Source organism: Pangasianodon hypophthalmus, chromosome 24, assembly GCF_027358585.1.
Source record: "Pangasianodon hypophthalmus isolate fPanHyp1 chromosome 24, fPanHyp1.pri, whole genome shotgun sequence".
NCBI classification, from domain to species: Eukaryota; Metazoa; Chordata; class Actinopteri; order Siluriformes; family Pangasiidae; genus Pangasianodon; species Pangasianodon hypophthalmus.
Window position 1 is genome coordinate 14,540,639 of NC_069733.1, and position 26,487 is coordinate 14,567,125.

Genomic DNA, 26,487 nt, shown 5'->3' on the forward strand with positions numbered 1-26,487 from the left:
TTTCACTTACATCCTCCTCCTGAACACTCCTCTGGCAGAAAACTTACCAACCTTTACACTAGAGATTCTTCCATATGCTTAAAATGTCTAAATGTCTCCATACAGAGACTTCGCTATATAAATAATTACATATTTTTCTTTGTTAAATAACAACACATTTTTAAATCCGTTTACTATTATGCTTAGATTATATATATTGTGTGCCATGTAAGTCTAATAATGTATTAGAACAAGCAAATTACTGTAAACTATCATCAACTATCATGAATTATAGCTGGAACTACTGCCAGAGCTGCTTTTATAGGAAATGAATCAAAACCATCTGACCAATTAGATTTGAGAATTCAGCAGTGCTGTGGTATTAAAAAACTTATTAGACACCTTAGAGAAGCTTTACAGAGCCACTGGTTAAGCCACTGATTATAATGAATATGTGAGCAGCACTGGACATGTCGTCTGCGTACCTTATGTGTATCTGGAAAATTAAAAGCTATATCCACTAGAGGGCAGGGTAGGGAAAAACCATCACCAGCAGGTAATGTGGTATCCTCCTCGACCACTTCTTCCGATTTCACATGTCAACAATGAACATAGCTACAGCGGAGGAAGCTACTTTATTACTTATCTTGCGGCGATGGTGGAAACAGTGTCAGTGTCACCAAAGTAGATGGTATGTTAGGCTATGAAATCAATCTTGTCATGAAAACAGTACGTTTCTCTCTACGTCACATCATACCACCGTTTACGTTGGTATTGTATCACATGTATACCTCATGCTGCATTTGATTTACCTGAGAAATGGTAAGATAGAGCTTGGAGTCACATCATCTTGGACATTCATTCGAGGTACACTGGACGTGCTTACCTGCTTAGGTACATATGTGCTTACACGTACAAAGTGGGTAAAAACAATTTATAGATGCTTCCATGTTCGTCTTTTCTTAGCAACACACTAGCCAGCTAAATATGATGAGTGATTGTATAGTCAATATTATAGATTTAACAAGGGAATATGTCTTTATGTTGATTAATCTAAAGCAAATACTTGTATATACAGCATAACTCATTTAAAGGTAAAAAGGTAAGACCACGCCATGTTCATGGTAAGGAATTTTGAGTTGAGGGGTGTTTTCTTTGGCTTTTCCTGGTCAGAGGTTGGGAGATACAAGTTACGACTTCTAGTCGAACGCAGCATTAATTTCTACGAACGTCCACAAGTGACACTCCAAACAACCACACTGTACTGTATGTCCAGCAGCCATCTTGCGTACGCAGTATAATCCAGATATATATGCTGATATATACATGCTACATACAGTAAATGATATGAATAAGGCAGTTACTGATGGTGAATGAATGATGAAAGTCTTTTTTTTTCTGCTGCCTGTCATAGAGCAGGAAAAGGTCAAGAAAATGTGCAGTACGTAAGACTACTCAAACTGAGAAATAATAAAATAAAACACTTGAACAGTGAATATTTGATGTAGTGACGTGATATGGACTCTCACCCTGACAGCACTCCCAGAACCAGGTTGAGCATGAAGAAGGCGCCGATGATGATGAGGGGGATGAAGTACAGCCAGTTCCAGGTGTTCCCTGAGGCATCGTTGGCCTGCACCAGAGAGAAAACAAATGTTAAAGCATATAATCGCTTAGTGGCAATCAATCTCTCGTTTTAATGTTCGCCATGGTTCAATAATAGCGAAAATCATTTTAGAGAAGCTCTTAAATGATCTTCCAAAAGGGCTAGGCTAATTGTTTTACAGCGCAATCGCCCGTTCCAGATCAAACAGATCAGAGAGGAATGATGGCTATAACTGAGTGGGTAACCTCTTTATTTCTCAGCAGTGAGCAGAACTTCCCCGAAACCAAGCCAAATTTTTATCCCTGTACCTCAGCACCATTATCGTTTCATCATTTATGACCTAATTAACACCAAAATAGAAAAGAAACGACACATAATACACAAGATTGCAGACTTGCACATTTTTGCTAGTGGCTGATTTTCAGCTGAATCAGCAGATATAAACGTGGTACAGTACAACGTTTTGACATATTCCCCAACCTCCATCAACCCTCCTGTTTCTACGGTAACCAGACCACCTCATCTTTCCCATCCCCCTTTTGTCACTTACAGTTTACACACGTATTTTACATTTTTTGCTCATATTGCATTTCTGGCACATAAAGCAGTCAAAACCAAAGTAGCTTCTTTCAAGCCTGAATGGTAACAAGGGAGAGATTTCTGTGTGTGTGTGTGTGTGTGTGTGTGTTTTTTCCATGAATATATTTTCAACCATTAATGTTTACTTGCCATTGCATGCATATGAATTATACTTGAGAATTAGAAATGCATTGCAGCAGACAAAAGAGACATTTCTATTGTCAATGCTAAAACGTTGAACTAGAAGGTCTGAAAATAATGCAAAAATATCAATTTACATTTTTTTTTAAACTCCTAGCAAATAATACTTTTTTTTTTTCAAAACCTTAAACTTTCAGTTCAGCAAAATGCATTTACTTGACTTAAAATGTGTTAGCTTTCCTCATAATGAAACTTTGCCTTTAAAACACACTAATCCAAAGTATAAGCACTACGGACTCTTAGCTAGACACTGGTGAAATCTAAGAAAAGCACATAATGCTGATGAGTTCATTAAAAAACTGATAAAAGGATGAATAACTTTGCATGCTGGTAAAGTCCATTTAAAAAAACATGAAATACGATTTTTAAATTTTATTTTATTTATTAGCATACAAATGAGTTTTTTTTTTTAGGGCTTGAGTACCTCAAATACTTCTACACAAAAAAAAACATACATTCATTAAAAGCAGAGAAAAAAAAACTGGGGTAGGGATGGGAAGACTTCATCCACATGGCATGCTGGAAATTCCTGACCAGTGTGGGAAATACCCCCTGCTGTGGGTAATGTGGTGATGGAGAACTCCTGATTGCTGTACAGAGGGTTGACGATGCCTCACTTGTAGTCGGGAGATCTAGAACGGCAGGGTGTCTCCTCTCATCGTCAGATCATGATCTAGGATTCTTGACTGTTGACTGCATCTCTTCAATGATATGATGTCTTGCTCCTCTTCTTCCTTTTCCTATGTCCTGGACTCGACCGCTTCCTTTCTGTCGCCTGTGGCTGATTGCTTTCCATTTCACCAAACATACCAAAGATTAATATTGCTAATAACACTAACTAATACCAAACTTAATAGTGCTTCTACCACAGCACTGTTGAATTCTTGATTCTGATTGGTCAGAAAGTGTTGATTAATGTTCTATACCTGCAGCTCTGAAAGTAGTGCTGGCCATAATTCAAAGCACAGATTTAGTTTAATGCCCTCATTACATAAATTATCATTTCTGTAGTAACAAAAAAAATTCACAGGGACTCGCACATGATTTTTAAAAACATGCATAATCACTGTTAAGGTGAAGTTTTCTATGAGGAGATGTCTATTTAACATTTTTTGGAAGGAGTCTCCAGTGTCAGCACTCAAAGTAAAGATGTAATTTAAGTTTTTTTTTTCACAGTAAAGTCTTCTTGACAGATGACATTATCATTTCTTGGTAACAAGACAAGCTGGATTTTTTTTTTTGTCTTATTAACTTGAAGAAAGAGAAAAAAAAGGGATGCTGGTGACGGAACTTAAATTAAGTGATTACAGGAATTAACTAGTCTTACAGACACTCCACAGCGTTAAATGTAACTATAAATAAAAAAGTATGACATTTTTAAATAATCAGTGCATTGTAATTGTTGACAGATTGCTGTGCTATAAGAGAAATAAAACACTTCTGGACTCTTATAGGACAATAGTTAACCTTGGAATAGTAACAGTAACTCCGCTTCATCTCAAGCTGCATGACACCGCCCTATCGTTGATTATTTTTCTATAACAGCATGACACATCATGTTTTATTCTTTACGTAATCCATAACAACTGTATCTTATTTACGTCAGCTTTGGGATGACTCGTGCTCATAGTTGTGCAAAAATGTGTCTAGGAGATCTGCAATTTAGTTTGAGATTTAAAAAAAAAAGCTGTATTATATAAACATGAGTGAAAAATCAATAAGATATAGGCTCCATTTTCATCCCAAACAGAACCCACATTTTCAATCTAATCCAACTAAAGATAAAGAAAAGTGACAGCAAAGCGAAATCCTGCGGCTACACACAGTGTAAAATCCATACTAACCCTCAAACCCACCCAGGTCAGCAGAAGCACCAGAACATCTTTCACCTCTAACTCAATCCACAGATCTAATGGTTACAGGAAATGAGAAGGGGGTTTAGCAGTGCCCTCGTAACGGCTCTTTCACTGATCTCTTTTGGGCTTTGGGCTCCTGCTCTGCTGATCTCTGGGGGATTATGGCACTCTGAGAAGTGCTGAGAAATTAGCAGACCTCAGCTCCTGTGCTCCCAAGCGCCAAATTAGCTGAGGAAGTAACGACAGGAACAGAATGTGTGAACCATGCAACATGCTAATCCCTACCCAATCAATGACCTAGACAAAGAATTAGACTACTAATGCTAATGCTAAACTCAACATGGATATGTTTAGTCTAATTGTGTTTTAAAATGTGAAGGAATGTACAACGGTTTTGCAACGTATAACTTATTGTTCATCTGAAAGGTAAAAATGCTGATTTCTGTTTATTTAAAATGTTCAAGGATTATTTTTCCTTATTTCAAATGTAAAATCGCTGTTTTCTATTGCTTTATTAAGTAAAAGAACATTCAATTTCTAATCCAAAATCTAAAATGCTGTTTGTGTGGATTTAAAATGCTAAAGTATAAATAAATATATTCATTTCTGGTCTAACTGTAGATAAAATGTAAAGGAATATAATGCATATTATAATGTAAAACTCATTTGTGTTGAGTTAAAAGGTAAAAAATGCTCATTTGTGATTATTTAAAATGTAGAAATGCTTATATATGTTGCTAAGTTGGAGGAAAATTGTATTTGTGATTATTTATTTGAATCTCACACTGAAAATGTGAGAGAAATCGAACCTTTTACTGAAGTACATTTATTCTCAGAAAATAAATAAAAAGCCTTTAACAAAACCAGATGTGGCACAATTGTCAGCACTCTTATGAACAAAATGTAACTTTTCCCATTTACAAAGATCATTTCCTCATAATGCATTTACTCAGCAGAGTATTTACTCACAATGTATTTACTCAGCACATTATGAGAGAACACCACCGCTGAAAAAAGAGCAGGAAATAGTTGTAGAGACACGGGACTGCCGCTCTCCGACCTCTTGTGGTTCATGTTTGCTCCCTCCCATTCTTTCTGTGGTCATCATTCCCTTTCATTCTTTCTCTCTCTATATACATTTGTCTACATGTGAGATAATGCTCAGAAAAATCAATGAGCAAAGGCAGAAATAAAGCACAGAAGACAGTGAGTTCAACACAGTCTTCCGGCTGCTCCTGCGAGACTCTAGATGATTGAGTAACTCTACTATCTAGGCATAATTATAGATTTTTTTCGGTAGTAATAATGAGGTCTGTAGCGCCATTAAAGCTATGACACACCACATATTCTTTAAACCATATGCTTTATGTGCTGGAAGTGACTGCAGGTTTGTTGTGCTATTAATATTTTATATGCACAGTGTAATTCCACTCATCATCTATATTCCATTTGTTGCAATTATCTCCCATAACTGATTACAAGATAGAGTCCTTACTGAATAGCTAATGGAAGAGCTTCATAACTGCACTAAGCTTAAGGGTGATAATGCTTGAGTGAGATTTCCAGCTCACTCAAGTAGATTATTTTGTCACTAAATAAGAAATAAGGACCAGAAAGAGAGCTATGAAAAAAATAACACGAACCTAACCGTGCCAGCGCACAAATCTTCTTTACAGCTTCAGCCTCTACAGGACCTTATATATGAGAGAAATTTTATCATTATTATGTTGCTTGTCTTCACTTTATTGAATCTTTCATCTCAAAGGTGCCATCTGAATGTGCTCAAAAGAACCCAAGTGCCATCGAAAGCTATATCTCTTTTTCTCCAGCAATGAAAACCAGAACTCAAGCAAGGAAAGGAGGGAAAAGGGAGCGGTCTTAATACTGACCCAAAGTTCTAGTGCACAGGCATAAGCGAATTACATGTGGGAGTGGTGAGGTCTGGCTGATATTCTGCAGCATTCATCCCCCCATTAGGCCTCCTCCCTGCTCCTCTACATCCCATCGTTATTCATCAAGGACCCTGGAGACCTGCAGGAGCAGCTCACACAGCAACACTTACAGATGAGATCTGTGCTATGGCTGGAGGAAAAACGATTTCTTCATTGCTATCAGGAGTAACTCAGGCTAGAGCTGCTTTCTGTTCTGTGATTTAGTGACTACAGGTGAATAAAGGTCAGAGGCATAGCTCGGAGGGTAAATTTAAAATCCCCATCAATATTTTAACATAACACACATACAGCACAGCTAATGCAGCATGTTCAGGAGTCGAGCTCACAACCTCCCGACAACGCTTTACCGTCGCGCCACTCAGGAGCCCCGAAATATCATTGTTTTGCACAGTCATTGTGCTATAATGATGTTCATAAAAGGTCAATATCAAACAATATCTCCCCTAACTTTTTTAGTCTGTGAGCTCACGTATGTGGAAGAGGGCAGATAGCATTTTGTGTGTTACGCTGCCCTGTGACGCAGCATGAGCAGCGGTTTGAAAAAAAAAAGTGTTTGGGTGGCTTCACTTGTCTCAGAGGAAGCATGTTAGTCTTCACCCTCAACTTCTGGTCGCTGATGTATGATAGAGGAGATCTAGCTGGTGGGTGGAACTGGCTGGTGACCATACTGGGGATTAAATGGGAAAAATAAATTTCTCAGCTTGATTTTATGAGCAATGAGCAAGAACTCATTAGTATAAACTTGTGTGGGTATGACTTGACACTTGATTCCTTTCAATCCCAAGAGGAAAATATAGTGACCATTTTTCTTTTAAGAGTTCAAATAAGACAAAATAGGGTAATTTCCTGTTTTTTTCACTAATTGAATTTAAGTCCCAAAATGTAAGCACTGCACACCAGTGACTACTCACTTATACGAAAGGAAAGATATGTACCAAAAATAGATCACGGTTTTAAAATATTTAATTTTACTAAATAAACAAAATCAACTATGATATAACTGTTGTTTCTACCCGCTAGCTTTATTTCGTTATTGCCTTGTTAGAAAAAGATTTGTTGGTAGAAGTATTTTTTTGTGACGTTACTTCGGGAGCTCTGAGGAGACACATCTGTTCAGTTATTGAGTGCTCCACAACAATACGTCTCTTGTAACTTCTCTTCAAGTTATTTAGTGCAATTTGTGACCATCAATCTATTATTAATATTATGAGTTCTAGTTCCACCCCTGCAAAAGAGCGCTAACTTGATTGTATCCCAGCTCTATTAGCAATAAGAATATGTGAAATTCATTTCAAGCATATCACTCAGTCTGTACACAAGACTAAAAACTTACTCAGTGTTTTGATCTTGTGTTCAGCAGCACAGACAGAAATCACAGCAATAAGGGACAAATTGATCCACCCCATCTCCCTGAGGGACCATTTTTAAATGTTTAACGAGAAAGTGATCAATACAGCTATTGGAGCAGCAACGCAGCCTGCCAGCATGATTCGTCACGCTACACCACCAAGACCCTCATCCATCAGTGTAGAGAGTCTGAACGAGACCTGCGTCACACAACAGTTGCTCTGTTAACTGTTTAAAGACAACATACATGAGTGGGGAAACATTTATGCTGAAATATTGTAATATCACTAAGTAACTCCCTGTGAGATTTTAAGATCCATAAATACTGGCTTTCTTGACTTCTCTATTACAAAAGGAGGAAAACTAATGAAGCCACACCTATTCAGTTAGAAACACTGCAAAAACGTATGTCAGGCTTCCTAAAAACGCTTAAAGCTTAAAACCTGTTTATTTGCTTTATCTTTTAATTAACCATCTTCCAGTTAAGTTTGTTTTTAAGATTTTAAGAAATTTCCTATTTCTTAAAATCACCCTTTTTTCTTATATATTTCATACTTCTGAATTTTTTTTTTGTTTTTTTCTAATTCTTTTTTCTCTTATTATTGTTTAGTCAATTGAGCTGCATCTTTGTATAAGATTTTATTTTTTTAAAAATGTATAAAACATCACTCATTCATTCATTCATTCATTTTTTTTACAGTCTTAGTTTTTCTCATTTTTTTCTCTATCCAAGAACAGAAAAGATATTCCAATTTGACAAAAATTTGAATTTAATATACATTGAGCTGCAATCAAAAATGTTGTTACAAAACTTGCTTGCAATTTGTAACCCTTGACCTGGATAATCCAGAGAGGTTACATTTTACTAGCTTTCTCTGCAAACAAGCACTAATTAAAAGAAAGAAACATGGAATTCAGGAGAAATATATAATCCTCGGTGAAAGCCTGCTGATGTGAAACAGGTTTTTCTGTTCTTCAGCTAAGACAACATGCCGAAGGGACCTAATTAGAGAGAGAGAGAAAGAGAGAGAGCGAGAGAGAACTAAGGCAGCACACATGCCACACACTACGAGTCTCTCAACAGATCCATTATGAGGACTGGAATAATTGACGAATGACAAAAGCCTTGATTTTGGTTGTGATTTCCTGATTCTGATGCTATTGTTCCTGAGTATCCTGAATGATGTCTACGAAGAGAAAAATACAACAGACAGCATAATAAAGTAGGGTAACTTAATCAACCCTACACTCCCTCCCCTGAAAACGTAGCTTTCTCTTTATCTCAAATCAGGAGAGGCTACAGGGGTTTAAAAAATACAAACGCATTGCTAGCCAAGCAGCTAGCATATTAGCGCATCTGTGCTTTAGCTCATAAAAAAAGCAATGGTTGCTTATAACTCCCCTGTTTTACCACATACATATATGATTCTGAAGAAAATGAATCATAAAGGATAAATTATTGATGAGTCCAGTGTGGTTTAGCTAAGATATTGATGATGATGGGAATTTTGGTGGAATCTTTTATTACCTGAATATCTGTAAGTTAAAGTGACAATTAAGAGGATGAGAGGTCTGTGAACCCAGGACCCTACTTGATCTTTTTGCAAATCAATAAATCCATTTTTATGTGTCTGTTAAAACACACACACAGTTCCTTAAGTAGTAAAGGCACTTAAAAGCAAAAGCGGCAGTTCTGTTCCCTGCCTGTTTATGACCTATTTCCTCCAGTCTGAGATGTTAATATTCTGTGTTCCTGTTATAAAATTTATGCATCACAACACTTGGTTACACAGGTTGGTTAGAAGAGAACAGGCACTAGGAGAGAAGCTAGAACAAACTGTCCTTTTCGTAGAAATGGCCACAAGCTCTCACCTGAGGAAACTTTGGGTCATAAGTACAAGTTGGAAAATTATATGTATAAAAAATATATTTTAAAAAATGTATAAAATCATGTAAATGTAGTACCAGCCCATCTGGCACCAACTACCATGCCACGGTTAAAGTCATGAGTTCACGAGTTCACGAGTCATGAGTTTTCCCCATTCTGATGTATAATGTGAACAATAACTGAAGCTCTTGACACGTATCTGCATGATTTTATGCATTGGTTCTGCATGAATATACATGTCACTAAATAAGACATACATGAATGTGCAGGTGTACAGGTGTTCCTAATAAAGTGGATGGTGAGTGTACACGCTGAACATGATAAAATAGCCAGTAAAAACAAACAAACAAAAAATTTTCTTGGTATGCATACAAAATTTCAATCCAACAATAATGCCTAGATTTCTAGGAAAAAACAGAACAAGAATAATTACTACAGATCAGGTACCAGAAATTCCTAGAAACACCATCAGATTCTGATAACAAGAACTCCTGTTTTGTCCTCATTTAATTTAAAGTAGTTACAGGACATTCAGTCCTTAATGGCTCCAGTACAGTCAGTTAGGTTGGTTAAGCTACAAAATGTTTACAGACAGACACAGCTGTGTGTCATGCACATAAAAATGAAAAGAAACTTTACAACACACAATAGTGAGCACACACTAGGACTTAAAGCATGTAGTGCAATTAAATAATGTCAGAATCACAGTGATTAATTACACATTGACTAATTTGGAGTTTTATGAGTTGAATAGCTCTGAGTGGAATCTCCTTGTTATCATCTCATGAACATGCTATTCCTGATATGAGGGTCTCCTACTTGAACATTTCCACAAGGATCTTGAACATTCGAACTTTTTTCCAAATTTGGGCACCAAAAAAAAAACAAGATATGCAGACTGATAACACTGTATGACACAATTAGTAATCTTGCAGTTCTTTAGAAGCTAATTTCCATTTTCGGTGCTTAGCATGGGATTTAAATTCAACTCAGTTACTACATTTCATGTGCTAACTTCCTATCAACAGACAACTCGCTGACGTGCTGACGACAGGGCAGATGATTTAATAACTGAACATGAGACAAAGCATCATGTGACCATATGGATGTCATGTAAATGACAACAGATAAGGCTTCCTGGCAAGGGTTTGCACATCTCTACCCTGAGCTCATCTTTCACTTCATAACCCATTAGCAGCTGTAATCTGGGAATGATGGATGAAGTGAAGGAGGAGAAGAGTGAGGGGGCATTAATGGCAGGAAACGAGAAAGCCGCTTTGTTCCCCTCTCTATCCCACGTGTCCATCTGACACACCATGCAGCAGACCTCCTGACACCTGCTGAAGACCCTTATGCCTGTTTACTCGGCCATCAGATACACACGCCATACACATACACACATCATACCCTTACACACACCATACACAGGCTCAGCATGATGGATTACAGAGCGGACATAGATGACCCTCCTGCAGTGTTGAACTAAATTCTGCAGTAATAGCCTCTGATGACAATGTGATTAATCATGATATTTTTGGCATGGAGGGGAGGAAGGAGCAGCGCTGTGTAATTAAGGCGACAGAACTAGAGATTATTCATGCCACCCTGAAGCAGCTAAACCTGAACTTTGTAGAGCCATGGATCAAAAACACATTGCTCCCATGATTTGAGAAATATTGGCTGCTCTGGCGCCAGCCAAAAATAGGACAGTGACCTCGGGATGTAAATCTTCAGCTTTGTCAAAGTGTGACAAATATTTTCAAGTGACATCACTGGCACTTTGGGAGCTACTTCACCTCTCATAAATTAGGGATGTGACTCCTAGAAGAGAGGCATGCTCTGTGGCTTTGGGGCTGCTCCAGGATTATGGGGGTTACAGTTTGAAATATGCATGGTATGATAATCTAGTCTAAAAATATAGCCGATCTTTCACACGATCTTAGTATTAATAGACCAAAGGCACACAACCCACTGGTTTAAAAAAAATCCAAATTCTTTGTAAAAAAGAATCTTGCACACCCCTGTATGGTGTGAAAAACAAAAATCATCGAGTGAGCGGCAGTTCTGCGGGCAGAAGCGTCTTGTTGATCAGAGAGGTCAGAGGAGAAGCATCTCAGAAAAGCATCTCAGAACACACTACACACCTTTAGCAGAAGACCACATCAGGTTCCAGTCCTGTCAGCCAAGAACAGGAATTTGAGGCTACAGTGGACACAGGCTTACCAAAACTGTACCAAAACTGGACAGCAGATTGGAAAAAGACAAGGCGATGTTCAAAAGTTTGGTGAACTGTCCAAAAGGAAACAAAAAGATCTATTCCTCTAATTGATCTTCTTTTGCACAAAGATATTTTTAAAATGACTTTTCCAAAGCATCTCTTACATTGTCATTATTTATCACATTATATACTATAAGCTTAAAGAGAGAGTGGGTGTGAAGAAAGGCTGTGCAAAAAAAAAAAGACTGGGCCAAAAAAACATCTAATTAGGCTGCTAATGTGCAGCGCTGCTTAGCCAAAAATAGGTAGCTGTTTCATTTGGTCATTGTCAGCAATGCTATGCTCTTATGTGCGTTAGATTTCCGTACTGTATGATGTACTGTACGATAACGTTACAAACATGCTAGGAGTGGCAGCAGACATGTGCACAGTAGAGAAGCATTGTCTCTCCTCTTCTTTTCCTCTTATTTATTTTTGTTTGTTGGAAACAAATGGCTGTTAATAAATGCCACGCACTTTACCCTCAACCCCTCCTCATCCCTCATCTTTGTAAAGTGAAATGACTTGGAAGTATAGGCATTACCCCAGAGCAGCAGAAAGTTTATCTGTACTCCAGCTCTTATACTTGTAGATGCATAAATGCATTTTAATCGGTATTTTGAAAAAGTAAACAGCGAGATAACCGTCATACACTGTGACTAACAGTGAAACTGTGATGCTGTAACAACCCTATCCAGGATTTCAACAACAAACAAGAAGCTGTGTCTGACACCTCTGAGTGAAAAGAGGCTTAGCATAACCGTATTATGTTGCCTATTGGTATATGCCTCTCTCCAGACTGCCAAGGAAAAATCCAGAGAGACTGAGTCTTCTGAGAAACAAGCCCTCTATGAGTCTGCTTGTGGTCATATTTGTTTTACTGACCACTTTGGCACAAGTGGCGACTCTCATTATGAGCCGTGACCAAATAAATTTGGGCATGATTAGTATTTGGAACATTTGGAACAGTGCCTGTAAGGAAACATTGTACATTCAAGGCAAAATTTATAGACTTCCTCTTTCTGTTGGATCCGGAGGGAAGTGTTTCGAACTTAAAATCAATCACCACCAGACCACCACCAGCCGAGATCATGTGCAAAAGGAGCAGGACTGATAATGCTATTAAGCTCCCAGTGGGTAAACAGTGATTCAGCAGTGTTCTGAGAAAGCAAACAAAGCCATTGATACAGCACAGATGCAGGGAATCACAGCATCTGTGCCTCTGTGTTGCAGGTAAATGTGAAGTGCAACACTACAGAAACAGAAACGTACTGTATCTATGGGAAAGCATTATATTGAGCTATAGCATAGTGCTGTTGAATTCTTGAATTTGATGGGTCAGAAGGTGTATACTTTAACAGTAGTACCAGCTTTAAAGTATCAACTTTTACATTTTGGACGGAGTCTTCACTGTCAGTCAGAGCTTTTGTGGGACTGCTTCTAGTCTCTTTAATAAAAGTGATAACAGGAATTGTTTTGGAGAGGTTCCACAATTGAGTTTAACTATAAATGGATAAAAGGATAAAAAATGGATAAATGGATGTCATTTTTTAATAATTAAAAATCACTAGTGTTGCACAAATTGTTGCAGTACAAGAAGAATGAAACACTTCAGGACATGCCATTATAGGAAAATAATCAACTTAGGGGTGATACCAGTAACTCCACTTTATTTCCCTATAACAGCACTCCCCATAGTGTTTTATTCTTTACTTGACAAAATGGCATTGAATAACCCATTTAACAGTAAATGAATCATTCACTCCAGCCAAACTGAGTTTGCTACTAAACCTATCTACCTAAAGTTCTTTCATTGACTATTATGCCATTCAGCTCAGGTAAGTTCAGATCAGCTGGTAAGATTTTACTTCAAGTGTGGTTGAAAAAATACGGTGTTAGACTCACATTGTAAAGGATTTCCACCCAGCCCTCCATGGTAATGCACTGGAAGACAGTGAGCACGGCGAACAGGATGTTGTCAAAGTTGGTGATGCCAAAGTTAGGGCCAGGCCAGTACTCCCGACAGGTGGTGCCATTCTCGCAGAGGCGTGCTGGAGGATCCAGGCCACAGGGGAACTCAGCCACCTGCTCATCTGTGAGGGCACACGCCACACAACAGTCATTGAAGGGCACAGGAACTCTACTCCAACCAGATACTAACAATCATATTTGATAGAGATGAGAGATGTAGATTTGTCCCTATTAGGAACCCAGTGTCTACAAGTCTAAGCCTACGACAAGGGCTTCCTCTTAAGAACAGCTCGCTAGTGGAGCTTCCTTAGAAAGTTAGAACCTTTCCAATGGGGAAGCAAAAAAATATTCCATGTAGCACCATTAAGAGTTCTTCAGGTTGTTCTTCTGGGGGAATCACACAAGACAGCTTTCCTTTCAAAAAAGCTTTGCAAGCTAGAATCTTGAACCATCCAAAAACCTTTGAGGGGCACCTTTTAATAAGAGTATGCATTAATAGTCAAAACTGAACTAAGCTCTATTTCCAAAATGTGTCATAACTACAACAATTATTAATACATATTAAATCGTTTACACTTTTATAGAAATGCACCCTTAAGGGTTCTTTTTTTTGGTTTGTTCCTCTGAGACATTCAGGAAAAGTAGAACCCTTTAAGAAGAAAGAACCATTAAACATCCCTTGAGCAGACATTCATGAAGTGTACTATAATGTTTTCTCAACAATCCTTCAAGTATGGGAAAGAGTTGAAGCATGGAAGTATGAGTTAACTTCACAATAAACATGTAGAAAGATGTACATACTAGTGTCGTCTCTGAAGCAGGCACGGTGGAACTTGCCCATGTAGAAGTCCAGACCAATGATGGCAAACATGAGGATAGCAAAGAAGAGCAGCAGGCCGATCTGCAGCAGAGGCACCATGGCTTTCATGATGGACTTCAGAACCACCTGAAGACCTGGTCACAGAGAGAATAGATCTGAGCACCTCTGCTGTCAGAAATAGCCTCAAAAATATCTCTGCTAATAAAATTTTATCAGTGAGCACATAGTTAAATCACATTCACACTAGCAAGCGACAGCTGACCATTCATTTTCTATGCATGTGCGCTACGTGGAGCCACAATTTCAGCATCAGCGTCAAGTGACAGCACACCAAGTGACATTTGAATCATTCTCAATTTATTGCAAATTCTGTATGACATGATAAATTGACAAATCCAAACGACTGGCTCAGATGATTCCTCAGAACTGTTCTATTATGTGTGGTCCAATGTTTCTTTAATTACCCACTTACAACTTTACCTATTAATAATGCAAAAATGAAAAAATGAAAGAAAAACTTGGTTTGGTTTCCTCTTATCCTGTCATATAAATGCATATAGATACTTTACTGAGAAAAATAATGCTTCAAAGGTAGCAGCAATGAACCTTGTTGCCTCTGGTGAGTGTACGTAGCTAGTACAGTTAGCTTATTTTGATAATCTGCTAATCCGCTGGACAGTGCACACCCACAAGCGACAACAGTGGCAACTGCTACATACTCACAAGAGACAAACTACAAGCTAGTGTGAATGCAGAGTAACCTAACTGTGCTAAAATAATGTTTGAAAATATTGTTCATTTTATTTCGGTCTGGATACCTGCAACACCAAATTTATTTGAAGGTGAATTTAAGTTTATCCTCAAAAATGCTCTGCTTAAAGAGTTTACTGCATAATGTCTAATAACTTACTGGGAATTCCAGACACCAGCTTAAGCGGCCGAAGGACTCGCACTGCCCTGAGCGTCCGCAAGTCAAAATCTGTCCCAACGGTAGTCAGAATCCTGCGAAAACCCAGAGAAAGCACACAGTATTAGTAAACAGCACTCTCAACAGTTATGACAGGAAATGACAAAAGCTAAAGGGATGCACACAATTCTATGAATACAAAGTAGAACATGTAGCCAATTTTATAATTCTCAACATTGTGAAAAAACAACTTCAGGTTAAACGTGTGCCTGGCGAAATGCACAACCAATAAAAAAGCCAATCCACCATTAACTGTTCCAACATTACAAGAGCTTTACAACAGGCTATGGAGTGGATAGAATGACAGATTAAATCTCTTTCACGTCTACACATTCACTGTGCTTTTAAAGCACTATGTTCCTCAGCAGGCTCATCTTAGCACTGAGTGGTGAAAAAGACTTCCTCCTGGGAACTTCCATGTAATCACAGCAATTCTGTTTAAAAAAGGCCTGGTCCAAAGATACGCACACACACACACACACACACACACACACACAATTCTGTCTCCAACTCCTTTAAACGAAAACTAAAGCAGCATACATTAATATATTTATACTCTGTGCATTAACTTCATCTCCTGTCCTAGCCTTGACCCTAGATGAACTCACCAATGCACTGCCAACTGCTCTAGCTTAGGATGCAGCTGAAGTCAATGGCATGTACAGATTTTAGTGAGGATTTTTAAAGCCTTTTTATAAAAAATTTCTTTTGCTGTTTGCTATTTATCTAACATGACATGATTTCTGCAAGAACTTTTAAGTCATATTCCTAAATGTTCATAATCTTCATTTAACACCAGCTTTCCAGCTAACATGAGCTAACCTGACAAGATTTCTGAGAAGATTTTTGAGTAAACAAAAGAATTCATTTAGCTAACACAAGCTTACCTGACAGAATTTCTGAGAGGATTTTTTAACTTATTTTCATAGATTATTTTTTGCTGTTAAAGCTAGCTATTTAGCTTTTGTTTGTGCTTTGTTAGTTGTCACTTCAAATCCACTATACAACAGCAGAAACTGAGTATAGTGATGAATTTAATTATTAAACCCTTTTACTCAACAGACAAACCCCATGCTTTATAAATCCTCTCCACCTTGTCCTTAGCTCACACTAGTCCATTTCACTTCACTTAGTACACTTCATGTAAAGCTTATTCTTCCCCGATGTCTAATTCAAATTAGCTTGTGAAGGAATGGAGAGTTCACACGCCCCTGGAGTCCTGCTGGATTATTAGCAGTGTCAGTGAGGATTGGTGTTTTGGCTGGAGCAGCCATTGAAAATGCAGGAACGTGCTTTAGACGGTCACTGGGGAGCTCCAGCAGCAGCATTTTGACTTTGCCTTCTACTGGAAGGTTACATTTCACACAGAATACTTGATCAAATATTACCCCATTAACTGTTTGAGGCACCGGTATATAAACACAGAAATCACTACTGATTATGCCCTGCATCCATATAAAGTCAGTGAGTAAAAGTGAAAAAGAAAAGCCAAGCCAAGGTAATACTCTGATGCAGAAAACAGCACTATCTTGGTATGCACATTGGAAAATAGAAAAATGTCTTGGGTGAGGCACATTGAGGGTCATTTCCAGTGAACATTCAAAACAACTCCCTTAAACAGCGTAACTAAAACAGACACCAGTCAGGTACCTTAGATTTATACATTATGCCCATTTTACACCAGACACCATTTTGCAAGCACAAGTCATTTATTTCTGTGTTTTCATTCATTGCTTTAGTAAATATAAGCAAACATATATCTTTAATAACCAGCAGATTATTATAAACATGTATGTGATCACACGAAGTTAAAAGCTTAATCTAATTTTCTTTTATTCTTTCAACTTTCACAAAGCTTGGATTTTAACCGATCCCACAGCTCACCATTACAGTAAGGTTACATGCTGAATTTAATATTCCTGATAATTATTTCTCTACATCACATCTGTCTAACACATATGGAGGAAAGTTCCTCTGCCACCAGGAGGAAGATGTAATTGCAGTGGAAAAATGCTTACATCACATTAAAGAGGCTTTTTTACTCGCCTCTGCTAGAGGTTAACTAAATATCCATTCATTAACTCTTGCAGATATTGAAATATTAAAATGAAGCAGAAGGTACATCCCTACTATTCAGGTCAATGTATGGTTTTACAATTAGTGTGGAAATTTCTGCATGGTTCAACATTCTTTTTTTAAGGTTGTATAAGTCAGCCGGTTGGTTATTGGTAGACAGTGTAATCTTTGAATACTAACCCAGCTGGTGTGGAACGGTTTTGTAAAGACAGTCTGTCAACAACATATTCTTAGAGTGTAACAGTGTGTGCTAAAAGGTATATAATTAAACATTCATTCAGTGGGTTTTCTGGAGTAAACAGGTTTTCTGTTCTTTGCCCAGCTCAGAGCAATATGTAGAAATTATTGTCTGTGATAATCATCTATACACTACAGATGTGGTCAAGAGATTAAAAAACATTAAATACAACATTGGAGTATTCTTTCAATTACTTCTGTTTGTCCAGGTTGAGAGCGATTTCTTTTTTTTGATTGCTTAAACAAGCAGCGACTGGTAATTTCTGAGCCGATACGTCTATGCACTAATCTCAACTAAATTATCATTGAAGAAAAATGTGAAAATAATAGAACTGAACCCCCAAACACAGAGTACAATTACACACTGCAAGTTTATGATAAATAACAGCTTAGAGAAAATGTGTCATAATAAAAGAGCAGATAATGTCAGGTGTAAAATAATCACCTAAAATAGGTAAATGCATGAATAACTATTATCATGTCAACTGAATGACACATTGATATAAATGGCCTTCACTTTCTGTATAATTGTATGTTTATTTTCAGCATGAGGTGAAAAATGCTTTTTAAAGATGTTTCTATGGAAACCACTCAGAGTCTGAATGCCATTTTAATTCATGTCTTCGCTATAGTCTTTTACAATTTTCATTAGTAAAACTATCAAAACTGCAGAGTCTAATAAGGAGATGAATATTAACACAACACTAGTAGTTCCATTCTTGTATTGTGGTGACAAACTTAAAACTAGCAGCTTCCTTCCATATTACTAAAAAAAGTCTTATGCAGCGAAAGCATAACATAATGTAATATATTCACTAACAACAATAACAAAAAAAAGGACTGAATTCATTAAAGACACGTAAACACTGCTTTTTTGACTCACTTCAAAATAAAGTTCACGGCCAACACTTCCATACAGGTTTCCATTATCGCCTCAATCAGTTACATGGTCTAAATTGCTAAGTGTGACTAGAAGCTTGTCAGGATTTGCTACATTTATACTACAGCCAGCTCAAGCTCTCTCTTGGTTTTATTAAGTACCATGAGAGCAGGCAGAGAAGGCTTGCCCAAACACAAACAAGCACAATGGCACAACCTACACTCAAAATCAAGAAAGTGAAAAAGCTGCAATCAGTGTGCACAAAAAGTAAGTTAGTCAATATTTTAATTTTGATGTCAGGTGCAGGTTAGTATTGGAAGTATTCGGTAGGGAGTCTGGTAGGTTTCATCAATACATGTTGCCAAGAAATGCCAAGAAATAACTTTACAGGACGTGTTAATTTGACTGGTGTATGACTAACCACAGACTTTGCTCATAGGCTGTTGGCGAAAACACATAGGATTGACTTGTTTACTCACCAGTAAGTGAGAACAATTCCATTATCTCTTGTCAATCCAGTATCTACATCATGTTCTGTGAAGCTCATTATGTCACAGTGTTCAACTTTTTATTTGGAAAAAAAAAGAAATGCAGGGAATCAATCAATTATGAAGGTTGTAGCCAGAAAAGTGTACAAAAGATATCAAACAAACCATAACCAGAGGCTGAGGCTAAGACTAGGTGCAGGTTGCACTGGCCATTTACATCATACAGGTCAAGAAACCCCTTTGCTCAAGTCGCTACCTAGTGAGGGTGTGAAAACCAACTCCCTGATCCAAGGGAAAACCCACAGCATAAATGCAACCACCAGAAACAAAAGTTCTCTCTGGCTTTCTGTTTCCATCTATCAATTACTTGCTCTAAACAAGGTTTTTCTCATAAGTGGATAATCTAGGTGTTTTCTCCAGAAGCACTTCTCCTATAATGCTTCCCAAACAGCTGGCCTGCGGAGGATGCTGATCATCAGCCCCCGCTAAGAAACATCTGGAAAACCAGCACAAAATCTCCTACAGACCCCCCCCCCCCCTTACCACAGCAGATTAGCTATCTAATGGACCTGCGGCAAACATGCTGCACATGAGCCAGCTCCATTCCTTCAAGTGCATCACTTCTAGCATCAATGCTAAATGCATCAAGATACTATGAAGTGGGGTTTTCCATATCTGATGATGATCTAAAGTCTTTTAGCCGGGTTATGTTAGACTGAAAGTTTCTAATGCTTCAGAAGCATTTTGGCTTGAATCAAATGAGGAATTTGTCAGCTAATATCGACTAACTTGATAGGATTTCTGATAAACATCTTTAGTTGCATCAATAAATGGACATAATTTACACAATGCTAAGTAGCTAGCTAATATAAACTAACCTGACAGGATTTCATATAAAAATGCCATTTCCATAAATGCTTATAATCTACACAATGCTACTCAATGCTAGCTATTTACTCACTACTTACTACTTGCTCACTTAACTCACTCAATTTTGGCTAGTTAATATGAACTAACCTGACAAGATTTCTGAGAGAATTCTGAAGTATTATTGATAGATATATTGATAGATATACAATGAGCTAAAATGAGCTCAACTGACAGGATTTTTAAGTCAAACAATGAATAACATTGTACAATTTTTAAGATTCAGTAAAAAAACTGTAATATCAAATCAAAAATATATCAAAATACCCATGACACCTCAGAAAAGTGCACTGTGACACAATTTATCACAATATTAAGATTATCACATTGCCCAGGCCTAACTTCCACTTGTGATTACTTAGACACAAATTCCCCAAACCCTAGAGCAAAGTTCCCTTGACCGTTGGCACAGTTTTCCAAATGCAGCACTACAACTGTCACTCACAGCCAGACTTTGACTGGCAGGTTATTACGCAGGCCTGTGAAAGCCTGCAACTCAGTTTATCTTATGCCAGAAAACCAAATCTGCAAAATCACATACTCTCAATGTCAGGACACAAGACAGATCAGATCACCAGACTCCATCAGAAGCCTCTAAACTAAATGACAGCCTAACTGTGGGCCTGACCAAGCATGAAAGAGCACTAGCATAAAAAGCGCAAGAGCAGCAGATTATTCATCATAATTAATCCAGTGCTGTTGATTTGTGTGAGGTGCATCAGATTCAGGGTGACAAATAATGCATTGTGCATTCGCTGATGAATTCTAGGCTCGAGCAGTACCAGGAAGAAACAATTTCCAAATTCGTTATTGATCTGAGAAAACAATTCACTCATCAAGCTGAGTTTTGTACTTCGCACTACTCTAAAGTGCATTTTTATAATATCTTGTGTTAATAATACAAAATGATGTATGTATTACTGTTTAAGATGTGCTTGTACGGACAAAAAAATAACTCATTATTCGTATGTCATTAAACCCAAGACCACACTGTTCTGTTTGAGAGTCTTTATCTGACCTCAAATCTTACCTAAAAGTGGCATAAAATCTCTTCCTTTCTTTCTGATTGCCTCTCTAAGGCACCATGACAGTGTGAAGTCACTCCGATCTCTGGAGAGCGAGAGATAAGGAAGGGAAGTTGGACAGAATTCAGATTTGTCCTGTCACTGTGGGGCTCCACATTCATCAATCACTGACTGAAAACTAGCAGTGACAGGAATATCATTCTGCAGTCATATATAACGCAACAGGTCTGTGTGATACATAGATGGGTAGCATCCTACATGGCTCCTTCCTGCTTTCTAAACATCGTTATGATGATAAATACATATACCATGTGTCTCCTAAAGGTGTTTTGTCTTCATTTATAGATGAAAAACTTCTGTCTTAGACAATCTGTTATACAACATAACATTATTTAGCATGCACATACAAGTACTTTCAATGGGCTCTTGTAACATAGTCACAAGCATGGCGTATGTAAAGACTAAAACATGATGAGGTGTGCTCTTATGGGAAAATAATCAATGATGGGTGTTATTGTTACCATCCCATAGATGATTATTTTCCAAAACAGCACATCCTGAAGTGTTTTATTCTTCTAATAGCACAGCGATTTGGTAATGGTATTGAAAAAACAATGTAAAAGTTTAGTTCCTGGTTTCACTTACATTATATCAGCTATAGTCAGTCCCTCACAAGCCTCTCTTTTCCTCTCTTTTTCTCTCAGCTTGTCATGTTACCAAGAAACCGCAAAACATTCTGTCCTGAATACTTTCCCAAAGAGGAAAAGTTACTGACTGTTACAAAGCGCTGACACTGGAGACTCCTTTCATAAATGTTAAATAAACATCTCCTTACAGAAATCTTCTGTCAGAACTTCTGTTATAAAAAAAAATGAATCAATGCCTTCTGACCTATCAGTATCGAGAACTCAACAGCACTGTGTATAAATATTTTATAAAGCAATTATGAAGGGTTAAGGAAAGGCTTTTGTCAAGACTTCTGAGGCGACATGAGGTTTTCTGTAGTATATTGCTTTTTCATGGTCTTCCATAAAACAGGGAAGAGAGAAAAACCTTGATATTTCATGTGAAGAAGATGTGTTATAGTAATTTTTTTTTATCCTCAACTTCCAAGTTTGTTTTTACTAACAGCACATTGATAAAGCTTAAATAATATTAAATACGAGAAGACGTAAAAGATATGTATAGTTCACCACAGTGTTATAAATGCAAAATAACACAACTTCAGGTCAGAATAGCACTGTGTAGATATTTTGTATATTTCTCAAACTTTCATGATTGTGCCGGTAGTCACAGGACAAATGAATAACTTGCAAGATATGTATAAATAAATGACAGATACAACAGTCTTTCTTTCATATAGAGACAATGATACATGCTACACTTTAAAATTTTAATGTCACCTCACCTCAAGTTTTGAAATATCGCTTACATAAAATCTCCCGCAATGCTTCAAAGGAGGTTTATGGGATTCTTATGAGTCCCAATATAGGCACCCTTCAAATAAAGCTATTCGAATAGTCAGATATATTGTTATTGTGTCAAAAAAATCATCAATATACCTAGATTCAGTAAGGCAGGAGTCTTGCAGTACTTCTAGGCTGCATACAAATAGATTTGACGATGAAATATCTCCTTCTGAGAGAGGGAAATTGTGTTATTCTGTACATCAAATTAAATTTAAAATACGGTGAACAGAACTGTCACATTATGTAATAATGTTTTAGAAAAAAAATGTAGTACAATATCGAGACCTAAGCTAAAAATCAAGCAGGTATCATGGGCTGAAAATTGTAAATTAAAACCTCACTCTTAGTTGTTGTTACTACCGTATAGAAATGATAATGTATTACAAAGAGTGCCTTAAAACAAACCATTTGAATTACAGCGGGAACAACTTCCAGAGCTGTGCTGTTACAGAAAACTAATCAACACTTTCTAACCAATCAGATTCAAGAATTCAATAGATTAATGGGATAAAATCAAGAATAAAGAATATTAACATGCTTCCTTTGTTACTGAGACTATTTCAAAACAGTAAATGATGCAATAAGTGTGAAAGCAGATCCTCCAGGAATGCCTAGGGAAACCTAACCACACTAAGGGACATTTCTCAAAGAAACACAAGCCTACTACAGCAGGTTTACCGTGGTTCAGCAATTCTTGTTTTAAACAGCATTACTAATTTGCCCAGCATGCGAGAGAGTTCTTTGAACTTCAGCTTGCGAGTGATCGTACGCTCTAGTGCCTGCAGTGTATATAATTCTTTTGTGTTTAGCAAACATTTCATTAGGCATGTCCGCCGTGCCCTGTTATTAGTTCCTAACATGGACTGTGTTCAGCTGAAACTGTGGAACAATTATTGTCTTTTCTCTCCAACAAGCAGCTTGAATAATGACATAAGATAGAAAAAAAAGATTGTGGGATTCTATGATGTACATTCTCAAAGGAGAAAGCACTTAATCCTGCTCCATATTTCATCTAGCCAGAACTGACAGTAAAGAGAGAGGCAAGAATCCAAGATTTCTCAGACTTTTCTCATCTGTAATTGGTTACATAAGGTGTTTTAAAAGTGAAGTTTGTGTTGTTAAAATGTTTCTAGATCTCTAATAATCTTTTCTGTTCTACTCCTGTCTCCGCCCCTGTCCTGTCATTGGTCTGTTGCCTGATTGTGTTCACCTGTTCTGTGTTTAGTTCTCATTAGGTTGTCTACTTGTACCCATGTGTGTCATTGTATAACCATACAGTGAAAAAATCAATTGTATTTGTGTGTTACTAAACCTTATTTTCCTAGTTTTCTAGTTCTTGTTCCTTGTTTTTTGAAGCTCTGCCTGTTAGTTTTGTATATATAGATATGACCATGTTAACTCTGTCTATCTGTTTCTTCCTTGCCCTGTTCTCTGGTTATGATTCCTGTACTGCCCTTACTGGAAATCACAGCGAGCTTACACACTTGTATCCTGCCTCACACCATGTTACACTAATACCATATTACAAGTTTCCTTATTTTAGGCATTACTGTATATTTTGTCTGGCTCGGAAATTAGCTCCAGATGGATCATAGCTGTTCAGATCTGTATATTTTCCTTGGAAGCCCTAGTTTAGGGGAAATAAGGGGGTAATCATAACTGCAGTTCACACAACTGACAGCCCAGGGTTCTGTTTATTTACAAAATTACAAACTGCTCAGTTAAAGCAACTTTCCTGAACTGCAGTTATCACATGCAATACTTCGATCTTAAATGTATTGGAACACTAAGTTTATTTAGTACAATATTTATTCAGACATAATTTTTTCTTAAGTATTTTTTTCCTGCAAAACACTTGCTTCAGAATTATTTCAGCTATAGACTTCAGGCAAAGGCAACAAGGTTGTCTGCTAAAATATCCTGGTACTTAAAAGAGTAATCATCACGAGAGCTCCTGGCTGCAAAAAACAAAAAACAGCCATCTAGGGTGACAATACTTCAGTACTTAACTGTACATTGTGTCAGGAGAAACTCCAACATGCCACCAAAATGTAATGCACCATCTTGTACCTAATGATGAATGATAACACGCCCTTGTGTAACAGTTAAATCAACAAATACATGACATCACATCTATTACATAATCCTTTCCCATGTTTCTATTTTTTTTTTTTTCTGTATTCATTTGAAAGTGTGTGTTGACACAGCTGAGTGGAACAGAGGGCTTTTCCAGCATCAGTGTTTAGCGCACACGGGAACGCTCACAAGAGACAATGAAACTCATCTCCATAGAAACAGAGGCGGATCCACCGCCCTCGTTGGAATACAACAGAGAGAAATAAGAGTGATATAGAGATTGGTAGAGTGAAATGTATCACAACAAATAAATATACAGATCCCTCTCAGGCTGACTGCATTACTCAGTATATTATTTAATCAATATTTTATTGTAAACAGTATCAAATCGCACAAACAGCGAGAGTGCAAAAAAGGAAGATTAACTAATGCCAGAATGTGCAGAATCATCTGACATATAAGAGATAAACTAATAAGAAAAATGAGGCCTTGTTTAAAGAAGATGCATGTCTGTGAAATGCTATGTGAGCTGCTCTCACAGTGATAAATTGAGACATAAAGTGAATTTATTTACCAACAAAGTCAATCTCATGCATCCCCATGGCAACAAACATTTACCATAAATGACAGAATACTCAGAAATACCCATACCTGCACGTACTACGTCTCTGAACTAAAGAGTGATGCATTTGCTACACAAATCACAGCAAAGATAAAGCAAGATAAAGTGGAACGTTTCCTCAGTTTACGGCTGTTTCTCAACAGTGAAGGTATAACTAGTATATTCTGTCTGCAGTGACAGTGAGTGATCTCACAACAAAGGCATTTCAGAGTTGTCATTCAGACTACAAGAAACAAAAGACGAGATAAAAACGATAAAAGCATCAGTCCAGGGCCATCACTGTGGAGATAGGAGCAAGTAGCTGCATGCACCAAAAAAAACGAGACAAGACATCAGAGATAAGAAGCAGTAATCCATGCTCCAGTGTGTGTTTACTATGACAGAAAAGCAGCATGGCTTCTCTGAGGCAACATCAGTGCATCCATCCACCTACGTACTTCTTATTCCACTCATATTTACAAGGGAAGATACACATAGTTAGAATAAAATGTTGATATTTCAGATAATATGCCTCAAGGTAAATGATTTACATAGCAATCTATGTACATGGTAAATGGTACAAAACATCTTTTCAGTGGAATGTTGCATAATTGCTACATTTGGAGGAAAGAAAATGATCTCCTTCTTACCCATTTCTGCATTTTAGGTAACTCCTAACCTAATTTTAAACCACTGAAAATAATACACAGACAAGGGTGGACAAATCTGTAGCTCTAACATCCAGGACAAGAAAATGTTGTGTCAAGGCTGTTAGCTTTTTATTCATAGTTAAAAAGACCAGAAGACAAGTAGATTTAACAATCAGAAAGAAAAAACACTGCAAAATGAAAGTTTGCATTTGGTATGTAGCTACGCATAAACCTGTGTTTCAAGATGATGTGATGCACCTTAATGCTGTAAATATAGCTTGTGCTTCCAAATCCCACCACCTGCTTTACTACACATGTTGGCTGAGGCGTGAACTGGTTGACGGTAGAACAGTTTTTACTACGTAAATTAATTAGCGTGTGCAAATGACAAACAATATTTTCTGAATCAGTGACAAGCTGAGCAAAATGAAGTGCAGCACCAAGCCTTCATATAGTTTCCACCTCATACTTAAACATACAGCCACCTCATACTTAAACATATCAAAAGGAAATAAAGACATGAGCCAGACTTGAATAATATCTGTTACTCTGTTACGTGCAATATGGGGACTTAGCACCACAGCTTAACACACTAGTGCAGGATAGTGTCCTATTCAATGGGTATTCTGCCTCGT

At 37.5% G+C, this 26,487-nt stretch overlaps 1 protein-coding gene across 5 annotated transcripts in view; it reads right to left on the minus strand.

Annotated features, from left to right (window-relative positions):
- The window catches only part of cacna1ba (calcium channel, voltage-dependent, N type, alpha 1B subunit, a), a 128,547-nt gene that overhangs the window by 71,353 nt on the left and 30,707 nt on the right, over window positions 1–26,487 (minus strand). For all 5 annotated transcript variants that reach the window (XM_026931027.3, XM_026931026.3, XM_053228796.1 and 2 more), the window contains exons 4-7: window positions 15,367–15,458; window positions 14,438–14,590; window positions 13,571–13,758; window positions 1,509–1,612 (exon numbers count right to left, since the gene is read on the minus strand). In XM_026931027.3, the coding sequence (XP_026786828.2) occupies window positions 1,509–1,612; window positions 13,571–13,758; window positions 14,438–14,590; window positions 15,367–15,458 (537 nt within the window). The remainder of the gene's footprint in view (window positions 1–1,508; window positions 1,613–13,570; window positions 13,759–14,437; window positions 14,591–15,366; window positions 15,459–26,487) is intronic.